This window comes from Sinocyclocheilus rhinocerous, unplaced genomic scaffold, assembly GCF_001515625.1.
Source record: "Sinocyclocheilus rhinocerous isolate Xijiao unplaced genomic scaffold, SAMN03320098_v1.1 scaffold1350, whole genome shotgun sequence".
Classification (NCBI taxonomy): Eukaryota; Metazoa; Chordata; class Actinopteri; order Cypriniformes; family Cyprinidae; genus Sinocyclocheilus; species Sinocyclocheilus rhinocerous.
In genome coordinates, this window is record NW_015652333.1 from 832,877 (window position 1) to 852,120 (window position 19,244).

At 37.2% G+C, this 19,244-nt stretch overlaps 1 protein-coding gene across 2 annotated transcripts in view; it reads right to left on the reverse strand.

The window, feature by feature from the left end:
• LOC107714856 (cadherin-7) overlaps positions 1–19,244 on the reverse strand; it is a 56,380-nt gene that overhangs the window by 22,576 nt on the left and 14,560 nt on the right. For both annotated transcript variants that reach the window (XM_016520840.1, XM_016520839.1), the window contains exons 2-7: positions 15,678–15,972; positions 11,240–11,359; positions 10,131–10,298; positions 9,456–9,643; positions 7,182–7,432; positions 5,893–6,029 (exon numbers count right to left, since the gene is read on the reverse strand). In XM_016520840.1, coding sequence (XP_016376326.1) covers positions 5,893–6,029; positions 7,182–7,432; positions 9,456–9,643; positions 10,131–10,298; positions 11,240–11,359; positions 15,678–15,972 — 1,159 coding nt within the window. The remainder of the gene's footprint in view (positions 1–5,892; positions 6,030–7,181; positions 7,433–9,455; positions 9,644–10,130; positions 10,299–11,239; positions 11,360–15,677; positions 15,973–19,244) is intronic.

Genomic DNA, 19,244 nt, shown 5'->3' on the forward strand with positions numbered 1-19,244 from the left:
TTATTAGAGATTTATTATCGAATGTCGAATTCGTAAAACAATTGCTTTAGTACATTCGGCAGGCAATTATACAATAATAATATTAAAATAGCGGGCCAAATCGGCTGCCAGGCCACTGGGAATTGTCCCGGTTCTCCCGATGGCCGGTCCGCGCCTGATTTCCACAGACACGCAGAACGTGCAGGATTCATATTGTCCTTTTGCTGCTGAATATTTACAGACCCTAGTCCATATCGCGTTTTGATTCAAGTGTACTGACCTACTTTTGATTTATTCATCCAAATGTTGCATATTCTGCGTTATAAGAATTCCAACCAGTCCGTGTTTTCCGCATGGCGGAAATCATAGGGCAGTAAGACTATGTCTCATATTTTAGAGTAGTCAGAGCAATTTGGGAAAGAAATCAATTAAATCTGTATGTGGATGTGTGTAAATATTCAAATGTAACCCCCTTTGTAGTCGTTAACATTTTCATAAGTAACTGTAATTTAATTACACATTTTTTCTTAGTAACTATAACTGATTACAGTTACATTTATCTTGTAATTAAATTACGTAACGGCGTTACATGTAACTAGTTACTCCCCAACACTGCGAACGGTTCAATAATATATTGAGAATTGTAGCATCCCTAGTATATGTATAATAAAGGTAGAGAACAGCTTGCGGACAATTTTGAAGCAGTTGTCACAAAAGTGAGCTAAGTAGCCATTTAACTACACTTGTGTTGAGATCGACAGGATTAGATGAACATGCTCCTCCTGAACTTTCCTTTAGAGCTTCACTTAAATATTCCCATTGATGTTCTTACAAGTGATTGCAAATGTACTTCTCCTACTGCGGCTTCCTAAACTTTGTTCTCTTGGTTCATTTTATCCAGAAAAAATAAATGAGAAGTCATTTATATCTCACAATTGTTCAGAAGCTTTAGTTACATTTACAATTTGACCCTTTATATACATAAGAGACAGAACTGCAGTGTGGAGTAAATCTTAGAAATGAAAGTCACGACGATTGATGCAATACAGGAAACTGAAATAGGAATTAACTGCTGGGATTTTTTGTGTTGTTCCCATGAGTGCTGAGGACCATAAAAAGGACTCCAGGAAATTTACTGCTGCAATAGAATTTTATGTGACTTTGAATCAAATTTGAGCTGTCTAAACAGGCCAATCGCAACATCATCCCATTTATCAGCAATCTGATCCAAAACATCAGATGTAAGGACCTTTCTGGTATGACTCGGGTATAACATAAGCATATTAAACATTAAGCCCTGCGCACATCTGATTTGTGTTTTCGTTCTACTTTTAGCACATAAGGTGATATTTTCAACCACCAGGCATACTGCACTTGGCAATCAACAAATTAACAGACTGTACAAGGGTGTGAGGTTATCTTTGTTGTGTAACTATGCAATGTAGATATCTCAAATGGTATTGGTGCTTTAGCACAAGCCAACAGCAAACACCTGTTGAGGGCATACTGCCTCTAGTCAACCAGAACAGACACAGCTGCTAGTATTCTTTGAGTAGGCTGACTGCTGTTTGCTAGTACATTCGGTGCATGCTCACAATGCACTACAAAACCAATAAAAGCATTTCAGTTGTGTGCTAATCGGCAAAATCTCTATGCATTTTTGCAAGCTGTCCTGTCATTATGAGCTTTCCATAATTTTGGCAGGGGTGATGATATTGAGGGCATTGAGGAGGACAAAACGCGGTCATGGTCTTCAGCCAAATGAGTTGATGGAGAGCAAAAATAAATCTATTCTGCAGGTGTGAACATGCACCGGCACTGGGCTGGAAATATGCTGGCTCATTCGAAGTTGATTTCAATTGAAAACCAAGTGATTTATTGTGCGTACCACACTAGCTTGACTCTTTACATGGCTAGCAGAATTCAGCCTAACTGTCTAATCCAAACGCTGTTCTGGTTTAGGGAAAACGCATATCCCAACAAAACCGCACTAGTAAATATGTGACTCATGCCTCCCAGTATCTTCCACCCAAGATATATAGAGCCCATCTGCCTCTGTGCCGAAACACACCTGCAGGAAACATGCTGAGTTGCTGGCGGGGAGAGAAAAACGGCATGCGCTTTGAGCTAATTCATCTATTAATTTGACTATTTAGAGGATGAGGGATCTACCGTGAATTAAACCCAGGCAGACTGCCATCGCTGGATGTGTACCGTAACTTGCTTTACAATGCTCTAAACAATAAAATGGGTGATAAGTTACCTCAGCGTCGATGGCACGGACAGTGGCTGTTAAGCACATTGTCATGGCGGTGACTATAATGTCACAACTGACGCCCCTGGGCACTGGCTCATAATTCGCCATGTTAAGTGCAGTCACAAATGTAATAGCACCGCAGTTTTTTGACCAATTAATTTTCTTGACTTTTCCAAGACCTTGCCAGTCATTTGTGATTACTAGATAAAGACTGTTATGAGAAATCATTTTAGAGAGATTACCGGGCTTATTTCATGTACTCAGATTTGTCAGGTAGCAGTGTTGTGGACTAACAGTAAATATGCACTGATATTAAATGTCTGGTCAAGGTAACGTGAGTTGCTTTTATAAATACAGTGCTATGACAAATAAGACAAATCTTCAATAAACAATTAAAGGTATAAGTATTAATTAGGGCTGCACAACAAATCATATCAATATTGTGATATCGCTTGAAACATTTTTTAAAAATCACAACATATTTGTAGAATTGTATTTTTACAGTTGTATTATAGAAATTATATGTATTACTTTCATTTAAATAATCAATTTTTATTTTAAATTAATAGTATTATTACAATATATTTCATTTTGTTTAATAATTGCATTTAATAATAATAATTATTATGTAGCGTCTGCATAGAATCATGCATGATCTTTGGGGTTTTATGGCTTAAGAGACCCTTTTAGCCTTTGACATTTGCATATATATTACAGTCCTGGTCACAGACTTTATGTTTACATGGGGTCTAAATTGCCAAATGGGTCCTCGCTATCAAGGAGATTCTATAGTTTCATTTATTAAATCCCTTATATTCATGATCGATTGCTGCTCACAATTCGAAGTCAATGAATGTTTTGAACCCTTGCTACATATGCTAAATTACTGCTAGCACTGCATAAAGAAGGACAGTTATTCTTCCTTGGCCAGGAAAATAATCGTTCCTCGAATTGATAAATTATTATATTGTCTGCTCGGTGGACGGACAGATCAAATAATTGTAATATTGATTCTGCTACAGTTAATTCGAAGATATAATCTAAATATTTATTATTAATCATAACCAGTTATAATTAGTCATAAATATTTCCCTGTTGAGCTGATTTACTACAATTATTTTAGTCATAGCAAATGTATCAAAAACAGTGGGAATGTGACCTATGACAACTCAATTGGAAAAGGAGTTGTTTTTTTTACTCTATTTTGTACTTTTATTTAACAAGTGTGAACACTCCTTTTACTTGTTTGTTTTTCTTAAATTCGTTCAGTGGCCTGCAGCACGAAGCCGGTTTCAGTTTTTACCCAGGTAAGTTTGCGTTTAGTTTGAGCAAACTCTGAGTTTTCGGGCTGAAGAAGGTGGGTTTGTTTTAAGCGGGTTTCGTCAGACGTTTAAGCAGGTTTTATTCTGAGTTAGAGATCGCAAACCAAAGCTGGACCAATCAGTATCAGCCCAATAAAGCCACCCCCCTTTATCTCTCGCTTAGAGACATATCTTTTGCTACTAATTGTTTATTATATTTATAATTATAATTCATATAATATATTCATATAATTAATTATATGAGTTAACAATTAATATTAAACTTAGCATTTAAATTAATAGGCTATAACTATATACATATAAATACAAGGTTCAGTATATAAAGCTGTTTAAACTGATGAAGCTTGTTTTCTGTTGAGCTCCTTGTAATATAAATAATTTAAATTCAGTTGATTCACTTGCATTGATATAATCAGTAGTTGCCTTCTCAAACTTTCACTGCAGCAGTGTTTATTCCTACTTTGTAAATGTGTTTCAATTCATGATATTTTTTCATAACAATCTCTTCATCTTCAACAGAGAAGTGAATTGCGCTGACTCTCGTGATAAGTCAATCGAACTGATGCTTTCTTTCCATGTTCCTTGTGATTGGCTGTTTGCCGCACATGTCACACTTTCAGGTGCACGCACCTCACAAACTCTGGATCACACCTGAGTTGACAGAGAATGTTTATACCGAGCGTTGTGCCAAAGCTGATCCTGATCTAAACCGGGTTAGGTGTGTCCGGTTTTGTCAACTCAAAACTTACTCTGCAACTCTGAGTTTGTTCATCTCGATTTGTGCTACAGGCCACAGGTCTAAAAAGGATGGTTCACAAACAAACAAGAAAAGCTTCAAGGCATACAATTTATTTTACAGCTGTTTTTAAAAAATATTGTTATTTTCTATGCAGATGCACCCCCCCCCCTAAAAATCACCTCAATCATTTTAGAATGATTATTATTTCCTGAAAAATTTTCATAATGCAGTATGTATTACAGAAAAACAAAACAATGTAAGTTTTTCCAATATTCTGCAGCCCTAGGAACAATTAATAAACAGTGCTTCTGTAATATAGTCAATTATTCTTAACTGTAGGCTGTTTACAGTAACTAACATAGCAAATTGCACATCAATATATATTATGTGGGCACATGTATAGTCATTTTACAACAGCTTCTGAAGAGATTCTGGCACACAGAGCATGCAACTTTATCCTGAATGTGCCTTTCAACTTTGGTTGCCCTTAGAATCTAAAATACACATTTTCAGACATTTAGATTTCCTCCTTTATGATTTTCAGGGCCATTAACACCTTACCTAACATTGCCTAAAGACAAATGACTTTGAGGCTACCTTTTGGTAGCTAGCAAGCCACTGTCTCATTCTTACAGACAAATAGAAGAGGACATTTCAATCTTCTCTGCCAAAACCCATTTTAGAGACTGTGGATGCCTCTGACAATGACTGATTGTCTATGAGGGCGAACCTGCAAACTTTGGTTAAGTGCGTCCACATTTATGGATATGGGTTAAAAATGTAACCTCATGATGGATATTATTCCCCTCTATCACTCAAGTCAATATGGTTATGGCTGTCTGTGCGAAGACTGCAGGGAATCGAGAGAACAAATGCACTTGAGTGAAGGTCATGGTGAAAATCAGCTTCAAAAGTTAGGTGGGACAGGAAGCTGCAGTTCTGCCCATCGGCTACAATCAGGACAAGACTCGATCAAGCTACACGGTTTCTGTAGATGCCAGTGGACAGCGGTCACCTCAGCAGCACAGCATCTGTTCACAGCCTGGTCAGAGCACTCGCGCAGATTGAACGATTATGCTCTATGTGCCGTACGGCAAGATAGACAGACACATCATGCACAAGGGACACGGTTTGAAATATTGATCACCCAGAGGAGCGCCAACTATTAGCTCAGGGAACCTTGGGATAATGGCATTCATTGTGAAATTAAAGGCTCAAATTTTATGAAGGATTTCATCCTAATAGAATTTGAGATTGCAAAAATCGAAATGCAGCTGCTCGAAACTTCCCCATACAAACTGAAAGTAAAGGTATTTTTCAATAAAATATCCATCTGAATGGCTCACTTATGAAGGGCAATTCAAGCAGTATCAATTTCTGTAATTTACAGACCTTGTTGGACAATAAAAAAGAACACCATAGCACATCTACTTTACACAAATCAGGCCTCTTTCACATATCATATTTTGTGTTTAATTCTTTGTTTCAGCCAAGAAACATAATGATTATCAGTGTAACCTTCACAAATTTTCAGAAGACCTTCAAACCATAACAGCAACCATATAAACTGCACAAGCTAATTTGAGGTCACTCACAGCTTTCAATAGCCAGGATGGTGATGTTGTGTACAGCATTGACTTCTCTGTCTAAAGGCTTAGCCGTGCTGATGACTCCTGTTGTTGACTCAATGTTGAAAAATCGCTCCAAGTCCGTGTTTCTGTCTATTGAATACCTGGAAAAAAAGTTTGAATGAATTTCAAGCTTTGACTTTTAAATGAATTCTATAGATATGACCTAAAGTCACAGCCCCAACAGCAATCATTATTTTCAGTGGCTCTTAGGCACAGAGCTGCTTAATTATGAGCATTTGTCTTTCAGCACTAAACACCTGAGTCCCACAACTCATTTACAGTCAACATTTGCATCCGCTCCCACATAAACAAATAAAATAATTTAATGCAATAATAATCGCACTAATGACTTGCATATGTATTATCTTAGGCCTGTTTTATATTAACATGTGTTTATGTGATTTGCTTGAAATCAGATAGCATAGCACTTGACCCTATTAAATGTGTGATGTATTGTGTAAATACTCAAGACACACTGTGACGCATTGTCTTTATTCACATGCAACTATGTGAATAATATTATGTTCACTACTGTTCAAAAGTTTGGTATCAGTAAGGTTTCATTTTTAATGTTTTTTTTTTCAGCAAGGATGCATTTATTTCATCAAATGTGACAGTAAAGACACTTATGATGTTACAAAAGATTTCTGTTTCAAATAAAGGCTGTTTTTTCCCTCCTTTTTTTCTCAGGATGCATCACATTTTCCACACAAATATTAAGCAGCAAAAACTGTTTTCGACATTGATAATAATAAGAAATGTTTCCTGAGCAGCAAATCACCATTTTAGAAGGATCATGTGACAATGAAGACTGGAGTAATGGCCGCTGTGCCATAACACAAATAAATTACATTTTAAAATATGTTAAAACAGAAAACAGTTATTTTAAATTGTAACAATATTTCACAATATTATCAGTTTTATTGTATTTTTCACCAAATAAATGCAGAGCTGGCGAGCATATAAGAGTCATCTTTCAAAAACATAAAATCTTATGTGGGTTTTTGCAAGCCATTTTACACAGATAACTGTGGTCAGATTTCTATCCGTAGACATATTAGACTGCAAGGGGAGAATGCAATTCAGCTAAGGTCTGACTAGATATTATCTCGATACCAAAATCAGGTAATATTTTTTTATTAAGGTTTTAAAGCTTTAATTAAAAATGCTGTAGTCTTTCTCAAGATTTAATCTTGCCTTTATAAAACCAGTATCACTATGGTGTAAAGCCATTACATGAGGCCATGTCCTACCTAATGGGGCTATTGGTTGAGTCTGGGTCCAGAGCAGAGACGGTTCCTATGATGGTTCCCATTTTAGCAGCTTCAGAGACAACCATTTTGCTGAGCGGAGAGAAGATAGGAGGCTCATCTACATTCTCCACAGTCAGCCTCACCATCGCTGTATCACTGAACGGTCCTTGAGACAAGAACCGTGGGTCTATGTTCCTGTTGGATGCTTCAATTTTCAGAGTGTAGCTTGACTTTTTTTCAAAGTCAAGATTCTGAGGTGAAGAGCACAAAAGCAGCAAGGGAAAGTGGGGGGAAAAGTTTAGAAACAGGACAGAGAATATATGGTAAGCATCCAGGCAATTTATAAACAGAGTTCACATTTGAAATCTAGCTGTGATGTGTGTACATATAGCCTATAATCCATCCAAGAACCCATGATCCACTCCTTTTATTTCTCATATTTCATTTAAGTATTGTTATCGATTGACAGGACAGAAAAGAACAGTGTCAAAGCAGTACATTGATTTTAAGAAAGAGATACATGATACTGAAAATGTCTTGTGGAATACTTTCTCATATAGTCATTTATCACTCCTGTCTGCTGTAATATGCAGTGCATTGAAAACTACCTTCCGAGCCTCCTTCATATCACTGACAAAACATAACTTCCCTGAGGGTTCAACAAAGCCAAATCCAGCACATGTGAACGTTTAACTGTAGTTTTAAAATGAGAAGTCAGAGTCAGTTTATTGTCAATTCTATCCTACATAGCTTCCCTGGAAACCACAATGCAAATATAAAACACTGTACTGCATATACAATATACAGAGTTCAAAATACAAGTTTTCAAACAAACTATCGTTGTATTCATGTTTGTTGCATATTTAGTTGCAAGTTTTCTACAAATATTTCAGTCTATTTTCTCTGTATAAATGTCAAGTGGTGTAACCAAGTAAAAAGTAATAAAATACTTTCCATATAGCTTGAATACACTTGAGTGCACAAATCTGGATTAAGTTTTCTTGGGATTTTGGAGTTTATTCATATTTTAAATTGTATTAAATATTAATATTTAAATGCATATTTGTGAAGAAACAATAATAAGAAGAATATAAACACCCCCAAAATGCAAAATGTATTCTCTGTATGAATTTCTATATCCATAACATATGATACATAAGCAAGGGGGATGGGTGGGAGTATGATCGCCTATGGGAAGGAACTGTTCTCAGGTCCAGTAGTTTAGGAGTGCATATACTCCTGAGGCTTCTCCCAGAAGGAAGAACGGCAGAAAAAGCTGAAGGCCAAAGTACTGTCCTTCATTCTGTTACTGACTTTCTTTAGACACTGCTTCAGGGGAAATAACATGCTGAGCAGTCTGCACTGTAGGGGCGTCCAGTGAGAGGAAGAGCAGTTTTTCAAACACTGTTGATTTCCTGAAGTCAACAATTATCTCTTTTGTCTTGTTGACATTAAGAGATGGTTGTTGACTCCTCAACATTTTTCTAGATCTCTCATCTCCTCTCTGCATGCCATCTAATCATTGTTTTTGATGAGCCCTAGCACTGCGATGTCATCTCTAAAGTTGATGATATAGTTGCTGGGGTGCCTGGCAACCAGGCTGAGAGTCAACAGAAAGAACAATAAAGGTCTGAGGACATAGCCCTGGGGGATACTGGTAGTCAGGGTGACAATTTGGGAGGCCTGGTCATGAATCCTGGCTGCCTGAGGTATGTTTGTCAGGAAATCTGACAAACAGCTGCAATGTCTAGTTTTGAAGCAAAATACCTGCTATGCAATATCTGTAATCCAAAAATTAAAAAACTCAAGTCAATAAATAATGAATTGTAACATGAGTGGTATTTATATTGGATAGTTTTGCCTTTAAGCAAAATGTCAGGAGTCAAGTGTGGGCTGGAAGTCTTGATAAGGGTCATGACCAGCTGCTAACAGTGCTTCATTATTATGTTTGTGAAAGCAACAGGATGCTAAAAATTAAGGTATGTTACTGTTGAGTTCTTCAGCTTTCTTTTGCCCGACAGGCACAGAGTCAATGACTTTGACACAAACTCAAAGATGTCTTATATTAGAAGTGATCCCAGTGGTTGTTAGTGTCTTCTATACACGTAGCCTCAGATTAACCTCTGACAGTATCTAAAGATACACGCTTTTTACATCTAGCACATTTTCTTATCGCGCCCCCTTTACAGGCATGAAAAATGTATCGCCTTCACTTATTTCCTGTCAGTAATGGAGCCGAAAGTACATATAAGGTTTGGGCTGTCTCTGGCCTACCTTCTGTAAAATTATGACTCCTTCCTGGGTATCTTTGTCTGGCACGACCCTGAACACCCCAAGGCCGTCGCCCTCTATAATTCTGTAGTCCATCTCAGCATTTGGTCCGATGTCAGAATCCAAGGCTTTTATCTTGGCCACCACCGATGCCACAGGCAGGGATTCAGGCACAGCAAACTGATAGGATTCTGCAAAAGAGGCCCGGCAAACACACACACCCACACACAGTGGTTATTGATGATGCTATTTCTCTTTTTTCCTTCCTTATCACCCAGCTGTTAGGGCCAGGTCTGAACTAATAATGTATCTCTCTGCTCCGTAGCAGGTAAGCCACTCTAGATATAGCAAGCACGAGGACAGTCTAAGCTCTACACACTCCCGGACACATACTGATTCCTCCAATGGTATCATGCGGCTAAAAATAGGGACAGAAATAACTTTGACAATGATCTAAAAAATCTTATATTATAAAAGAAGATTGTTCGTTTCTATTCAAAATATCATCTACCTGATAATTACACAGCAACTACAGCGAGCACTTGATCTCTATAATACAAGATCAACCTGAGTCATTAAAAATCTCAGATTGCTTGCATGCAAATTAAATGGGGAGGCAGCATGCATTAATGATGGATCGGGTCCACGTTTGTTTTATAGCCGGTAGAAGAATCATACTCCTTGAAAAACGGGGTGGGTTGTCGTTAACGTCCGTAAGCATGACCGTCACCGATGTGGTGCCTGAGAGTCCTCCCATCTGACCAACCATGTCTTTGGCATGGATTACCAGCAGATATTGATTCCGTGCTTCTCGATCCATGTTGGGCAGAGCCGTCCTCACAATGCCTGCACAGAAACGTTGGACTGTTTTAGTGAATGTCTTGTTGCCTAGTGTTGATTAAAATGTAAGAAATATTGGGGGTTGTTCATGCATGAGATGTACTGTGTAATGATAACATCCTCCTGGCCTGTAAAAGCTGTGAAAAAGCATCTAGATTACAATATGGATCACTTCCCTACTGCATTATAGGGAGATGGAGTATGCATCAATTAAAATAGGATTACCATTTAGTAATCTAAATAGCAAGGACCTTTTCCAGATTTGTTAGGCTATATCATAATGGATCTCTCATCAATGAGTCAAATTCACTGAGGCCAGTTGAGGACTGTAAATCAATTTCCTCTCCAAGTCATTGTTAGTTTTGGAATTATCATTGCTTGGCACACCCGAGAGTGATTAAATAGTACCTACTTCCTTTTTGTGCACAGAAAGCTGTGATAAATCCTAATCAATAAGCGCTGCTATTTGCTATATCTGGCTTCATTTTCCTCCACATGTTGTGGTGTCTCTAAAATTAGCTGCACACTTTAAAAGAAAACGGAGAAAAAGTTTAATCAAGCTTTGTAATTTACCCTGTTGATTGAGTCCATATGTGGAAATGACCTCAGTTACAGCTAGAGTGCTGATTACATTAAGGATTTCATTCCCTGTAATCAATTGGTAATGTGCGCCAGTAACTTCACCATAAGTCCCATCAACGTTTTTTCTGTCTTTAAGTCAGTCAATCAAAACAGCAGTCTCTTGACGTTTCCATGTTTCCATTCCAGGAAATGGTGGTTACCGTGTCATAGCTTTGAAAAGACTTGTCGCTCAAGTGATTTTGTGATATTGTCCACTGTTTACCTAAAGAGCTTGATTGGTGAGAATGACTCAAAATCTGGCTGCTGGATAACATTTTAGTGCTTAAATATTTTCCTGACAATATTGCAAAAAATATTGTGTGTACCTGTCTTTGGTTCCACAGAGAAATAGGGTTGTCCTTCAAGGATGCTGTACACGACTCTGGCACTGTTTCCATATGTGGGGTCATCTGCGTCAGTCGCCTTAACCTCAACCACAGATGTGCCTGGAACAAATTATCCACGCAATTTGATCAAAATGGTACCAGACATACACTGGCATTGAGCCTCACTTGATTACAGACCTGAAATCTGATGTAGACTGAAAACATCAGAAAACATGAACATGATCAAGTAAATCAATCAAGAAACATTTGGATGCACATAAGTAGATGTCCATTGTTCTGTTCCAGCAACATTTTTGAAAGAAGACTCTCCAAGCCTGCATTTATTTGATCAAAAATACAGTAAAAACAACAATATTGTGGAAATATTATTACAACTTCAAACAACTGTTTTCCATTTTTAATATATTATAAAATATAATTTATTCCTGTGATATGCATTAAAAGAGGCTGCTCTTGCCTCCCTTAACCATCTGACATGCTGTCAGTCACATAAACGAGGCATTTGCTGCTGATCGCTATAACATACATGAAGTTCATTAGAATGTAAGTAATTACATTTAATAAAAGAGACACAGTGGCTTCCCCAGTGACAACAACTTTCATTTCCATTGTGCATTAATTTCCCCAGAAATTATTATTTTGTTCTCTTGAACACATGCGATGGAAACTCTGCTTTATCCATATATTATTTTCACAATTGTTTTTCACATTTTTCAAATGTAAATGTAACGTAACTCAGATAGAAACATATCTTGTGTTGGCTTCTGCAGTATTTTGTATTCTTGTGCCTGTCTAGATTACAGAGTACAGAGCTGGTGTTGCCTCAGTTCTCATTAAGCCATGCATCCTTGCAAAAAGCCCAGAAGGACAAAACAAATCTAATCAGAAGCCAAACACACACTTTAAACACAATTCTGTATGTGGCCTGCACTTGCTTTTCGCAACACATATACCATTGTTGAAAAATTTGGGGACGGCAGGAATTTTTTTAAAATGTTTTTGAGTCTCTTATGCTGCATTTATTAGATCAAAAACACAGTAAAACTGTAATGTTACAAAATATTGATACAGTTTCAAATATCTGTGTTATATTTTAATCTAAAAGAACTTTCAGTAGCCATTACTCAGTTTTCAGTGTCACATGATCCTTCAGAAATCATTTGTATATGTTGATTTGTTGATAAGAAACATTTCTTATTATCATCACAGTTGAAAACAGTTGTGCTGCTTAATGTTTTGCATGTATTCTTGTCTATTTCTTTTGAATTCTTTGATGAATAGAAAGTTCAAAAGAACAGCATTTATTTGAAATAGATTTGTTTATTTATTTATTTTGTAAAAAATTTACAAATCTTTACTTTTTATGCATCATAGCTAAATAAAAGTAATAATTTCTTTGAAAAACTTAAACGGTAGTGTAGATTTATTACTTCATCATTTATTCTGTAGAACTGGAGCACAAAGGGAAGTTTAGTGCTGCTTTACTGGCTTACTGATATTTCCCAGATTTGATTTAAACTGTAAAAATGGCTAATGGAAAGTGCCAGGCCTTCATTTGAGCACAATTTACGGGCCGCTCCAGACTGCGGTGTTCCTCAGAAATGCAGATTATCATTAAATGCGTTTGCTTGTAAAAAAAAAAAAAGCAAAGGAGACATTTGGGGACAGGCCCAGATGTTGTCATATTGGTAACCTAAGCATCTGGAGGCACAGCTGAGTGTACAAAAACACAGCACCATGGTAACACCTCACCACAGGGACCGAGGCCAAATGACTGTTACTCTTTATCTGATGGCGTGATGTGATTTCATCTCTTATAGGTAACCTTGTACCTCTGCAGAATCATTTCAGGCACTTTAGATTCAACAGGCCGGTACATTTATAGCCAGTTAAGGACACCGGCATATGGTCAGCCCTTAAATACACATCATAGCGAAACCGCAATGTGTGAAAGTGATTGGATGGGAGTATAAGGCATATGTTGTGAATTTCCATTTGGCCTCATGCTGACGTCTGGCTTGAGGGAGAGGTGTCTGGGTTAGGTTGTGGTCCTCACACTTGCAAACAATCTCCTGTTTCTTAATTACCAAATTAAATTAATAATTTTCACGTTAATCAAATCCATTCATCACCGGTTGACTGCTAATGAATTTAAATGGATCTATAAAGCAGTCATTGAGGACAAGGGTCGCTTGCATTCACAGAGGCTAATGGCTTTGTTCACGCCGTTGGACAGACAGTGGCAGCCAGCATGTTAATTGCTCTTATAAAAAACCATGTCAATGCTTGCATGATTGTCAGCTACTACACTCTGCGTAGCCGAACTGACAAACAAGTGCCCGGGTGCATTCATTATGTATATTACTGTTCTTAGGTGATCCTCAGCTCACACACAATACCTAAACAAATTCTTGACACAATTACCAATAATCATTCTGAAATTGGATGTCAAAATATCTGTTATGGATGCACCAATATTTAAACCCTGGCCGATTTGAAAAGCTGATATTTGTTTAATGTTTATAACTGATTACTGATAAATGGTATACTATTTTGTCCATATATATATAGATTAGGGCTGAAAAAATCGCATGCGATATTTAATGCGCATCTTGCCAGTAAAGCCGGTTCTGTAATCAGCGGTAAATCTCCATCACGTGCGTGCTTTCACATGGAGCAGCATTTACTACACAGAGCCGTTGTTCACTGACGAGCTGCGCAAAACCACGATCATATTTTGCGCATGTTTTGCGCAGCTTGTCAGTGAACAACGGCTCTGTGTAGTTTTACCCTTGCTCCAAAGTCAATCTTATTCATTCAATCTTATGAATTCAACTATGACATATATATATATATATATATATATATGATGGATATATAAATACTTCAAGTTAATTTAGGCTAATAACATTATAATAAACAGTGTGAAAGATTTGCTAAAGATAAACTTAACAGCTATTATTATTAAGGCAAGACACCCCAGGTGAATATGGTAATATTTTTTTTACTAATAGGTATCACCTTCTTCAGTTGATTGATTACAATAAGAACTGCAAAATAATTTTTGTATTACAAGTTTCTGCAAATGAGGCATTATCTAATTAAATATACACTCATTTGAATACAGAAATCTGAACACTGGATAAAGCCAAAATTCTTGTTTCATTTTGTTGACATATTAAGGCCTTTCCACACTGAGTGCGATGCGAAAAAAGCAAGGCGAATCGCAGACGAACGGTGCTTTCACACCGAACGCGAAACGATTGTTCGCCTTCTGCTTATTCACACCTGCACACTAGGTGGCGCCAACCAACAATGCATTTTTCCTCAGATATGTATCTCGTAAATTGATTTAACATCGTCCGTTGCTCAATATACAGCATTAAATTAAGATAAAGTTTGGTTCTACACCAGAAACACAAACTATCTACAAGAATAGGCTACATCAAGCATCAAGCTACACTTGAAAATGTATGTAATTATTAATGTATTTGCTTACCCACTTTAAACCATCATTGAGTGCTTGTAATAACTTCCGATTGTGATCTATAGTTGATTTTGATTAATAAGCAGACACATCGTTGTATGTTTAATAACGCTACACTGCTAATATTTGTCATAAACATCCTTTATTGCTATAAAAATAAAGAAAAAGAGTTAATGCGCTCTGACTCATAACACTCACGCATGTGGAAGAAAACGGACAGTGCTCTACAGATCACATAATTCAGTGGACAATTAATAGAAATGTTATTCTGTATAAAGAATATGTGAGAATAAATCTGTTCTCAAATACCAACGATAACAAGAACTCAGCATCCACTCTCTTCTCTGGGATACTCTTCTTCGATATTTGTTTACACTGGTTTTCGAAACAGCGCCACCACTCTCACCCTTTTGTGCAACAGCAGCTGCCCCAGTCACGTGATCCTAGCTAAAATCTTATTGGACGGCCCGTGATTTCGCTTTGCAAAACTGAAAAGATTCGTCGGACTGGTTCGAAAAAAAAAACATTTGCATTTTCGGTGCGCGAATGTTTGCGGTCTATGTGGAAGCATCCATAGAAATCTATTGTTTTATTCCAGCACGTCATCGCGTCCGATATTCGTTTCACTTTTTCGCGCTCAGTGTGGAAAGACCTTTAGAGTCAAAGGATTTTGGATATCCCTATCCAAAATATAAAAAACTGTATTTATATATATATGAATGAAAAAATTTTTTGCCTGTAGTGTCTTGCCTTAAGTTTATTAGTGTTTTTCAACATTAACTTTATTATGTTTACATTACCTTTGCCATCATAGCGCTCACTTAAACAAAATGAGCATATACAATTGAATGTCCACAATCCACCAATACTAATAAATCTAACATCCCTCTTTGGTGATTGGTTTGGTATGTACAAACCCAAGGCACTTACCGACAGGAGACATTTCGGGTACTTGAGCATTGTAAGGGCCATCCAGGAACTTGGGCTCATTGTCATTGATATCCTGCACTTTGATAACAAATTCAGACTCTGGTTCGACTGGCAGGTTGGTGGCACGGTCTTGGGCCTGAGCTCGCAGCGTGTAGTAGGCCTGTTCCTCCCGGTCCAGGCGCTTCGTGGCATGAATGTCGCCTGTGTTCTCATCAATGGTGAAAATAGAGGTTGCACCTTCACCAGTGAGCACGTATTTTACTTTGCCCTCACCTTTGTCCACATCCGAATGAAGCTACAGGGAAAGAAGAAATTAAAAAAAAATTATCATTGTAACAGTTGTCTAGTTAGCATTGTAATTAATGAACAATGTCAGTAATTGTGTTTACTCGTGAGAAAGTACTTCTGCAGTGTTTTAAATAATAAATGGGGATATACCATCTCCAGCAGATTTGTGCAAGTCAACAAAAAAGAATGGACTGAATAAATGTCAAATCTCACAAGTTATTCTTCCTCACACATCTCAGAACACATGGATGGATTTTAAAAAATTGTTATACTGAATATGGCTTGAGGTGCTGTTGCTGTGAGTTACCTGACTTGGTATTTCAATCACCAGCAGTGAATGATTTTATTTACTTGTTTATTTCTTGAGAGACTTTATTTCCCTCTTTGGGGGATTATAAACCAAGTCCTTAGCTTTTCCTCCCTTAGTTTTTCTTTCCTTTATATAAATCTAACATTTTTTTGTCTTCAAATCCACATTTCTCAAGAGACTGTCTTTCACTGTGGAACAGTACTTTCATGTACAGGATCTAGCCGGTATGAAAAGACAACTTGTTTGCTTCATTTAAGCAGTCCTGTCATATCATAAGTCTTTATGATGCTGTTTTTCACAGAGTCACAATGATTGGCTGGTGCATCATAGTTGCATTGCTTTCATGGGACAAAGTGTACCCACAACTGAATTTGGGAAGGTGGCAAGCAGTGTCCTGTGGTGTGACATGCTATAATTCATCTAAAACCATTTCAAACAGCATTATTCTAATGATTTTACATTATGCATGCAGTTTATGACCACATTCTCTATATGGAACTGTATTTTTAATTAATTTGTCACACCACAGGACTGCAAAAAGGAAAAAAAGCTCCCATCTAGTGACATCTGGTTTAGGTTGCCGTTTATTTGCCAATAAAACAGCGCTGCTCCACATATGATGTCAGTTAATCAAAAATTACAATGGTTACAGTGCAGGAACCGAGTGTGCTAATGACATTTGAGGCTAATTAATCAAAGTAAATGTGTGTTTGGATGTCAGTGCTGGCAATACACAAAGGCCAACACCGGTCTGATGACTGTTGTGTGGCTCGGCTCTGCATTTATTTTTATTTTTTTTATGTTTATTCTGACCATAATTCACCATGATGATGACTGCAGATCATTAGATTCTGTGTGCTCAGCTACACCGCTCCGGCTCGCAAACTCATCTAAAATGATTACGATAAATATATATATATTTTCATCTGAATAAAGCTGTCAATCGTATTACCATCGAATTACCATTCTCAGAAGTTCAAAAAGTTGTCACATTAACAACATTTATAATGTTACAAAAGATTCCATTTTTTAAAAAGTGCCATTCTTTTGAATTTTCTATTCCTCAATGAATCCTGAAAAAAAGTATCACTGTTTCCATCACAATATTAAGCAGCACAACATTAATAATAAGAAGCAATGTTTCTTGAGCACTGGAGTAATGACTGCTGAAAATTCAGCTTTGCCATCACAGGAATAAATTACATTTTAAAATGTATAATTATAGAAAACAGCAATTATATTTATAGTTATTTTAAACAAATAATATTTCATAACATTACTGCTTTTACTGTATTGTTAATCAAATAAATACAGCTTTGGTGAGCATAAGAGCATAAGAAAATAAAAAAAGCATAAAAAGCCATCTTACTGACCCTAAACCTTTGAAAAGCAGTGTATATGCTAAAAATATAAATAAATAATATAATAATAATTGATGACTCATTCTGAACTACATAGATTCAAATCTCTCTATGATGAGACTATCCCTCACCCTAATGCGAAATGCAACCAACTACCAAGTAGCAAATCATGATTCATGTCTGACGTAACTGGCTATTGGTTTTAGAAAAAAAAAAGAAGAAGAAAAAAAAAAAAAACTAAATCCCTTCAGTAAGGCCCACCCAAACTTTCTGTTTCAATAGGAAACACTACAACACAGGAAAGAAAACAACATTAGAAAACGACATTGGAATATCTGTCAAGTATTTCAAATCAATATTATCAATGTTTTCAGACAGCTCTTTGAGCATAGCTTATTGTATATGTTTGTGTGCGTGTGAATACGAGGAAAATGTGAATCACTCTCCTATGCAGGAATGCAACCCTGGGGTCGTCTCTTGACTTAGTCCTCTATCTCTCATCTTTTTGCTCTTTTCAGCTCAGAGAAAGAGATAAAAAACAAATAAGAAGTGGAGAGAATGAAAGACTAAAGTTGCACGTTAATGAGCTGCTGAGAACAAGATCAACAAGCTAAAACAGGAATGAGAGGAAGGAGGAACTGAGCCTGAGGAGGAAACTACTGGAGGAAGCCAGGACCATGCAGTCTTGGGATGAGCGCTCACCTTTTCTCTCTCAGCCTTTAGTTAAACCTGCCGGAAATCTTGCTGCCCCTAACAAACTGGCTGAATCATGCTATGTCTGAGTGTGTAAATCAGCAATATGGGTTGTTGTTGACGGAGATGATAGCACAACATAGCGTTTCCTTCATCTGGACCGGCACCAGTCTCACGCTGCCAACACATTCCACCACAATAAAGAAGATAAATGAAGACTGTCATTATGTCCCTGTCATCTGTCTCTGGCAACCCAGCGAGCCCAATTACATCGTGAGATTACAAACGCTGCCTGTTTTACACACAGCTAATTTATGTTCATCTGTCTCCTTCTTGGATCCTGCAGGGGTGCCCTTAATATGACGTTCTGTCTCTTACCCGCTCTCACTCCCTCCAAATACGGAAAGATTATGGATGTGGCAAACGTGGAACTGCCATGCCTGCCAGCGCACATCAGTTACTTTCCTCACAATCCCACCTAATGAGAGACTTTCAAACTGAAACGAACTTCGTAATAAATAACACAATTGATATGAATGCCGTTACTGGAGTGATTGGCACTGGTGAGGCGTGCTCTCTGATTTAGTGTAATTTCTCCATAGCGATTCAGAAGCTGTGACTAAAATCGCACAGCAAGATATATTACAGATGGTGCCTCCCTTAATTAGCTACATCTACTCAATCAAAGCAATGAACATGCCCCTTGTCTGCAAATTAAACACTGTAAAATAAGCCACATCATATAGATATACATATACATAAATTACTAGTTTTATATATACAAATACAAATACATACAAATAATACAAAATATTAAGCAGCAACATTTCATTTCACATTGATAATAAATGTTTCTTGAGCACCAAATCAGCATATGAGAATGATTTCTGAAATATCTTGTGACACTAAGACTGG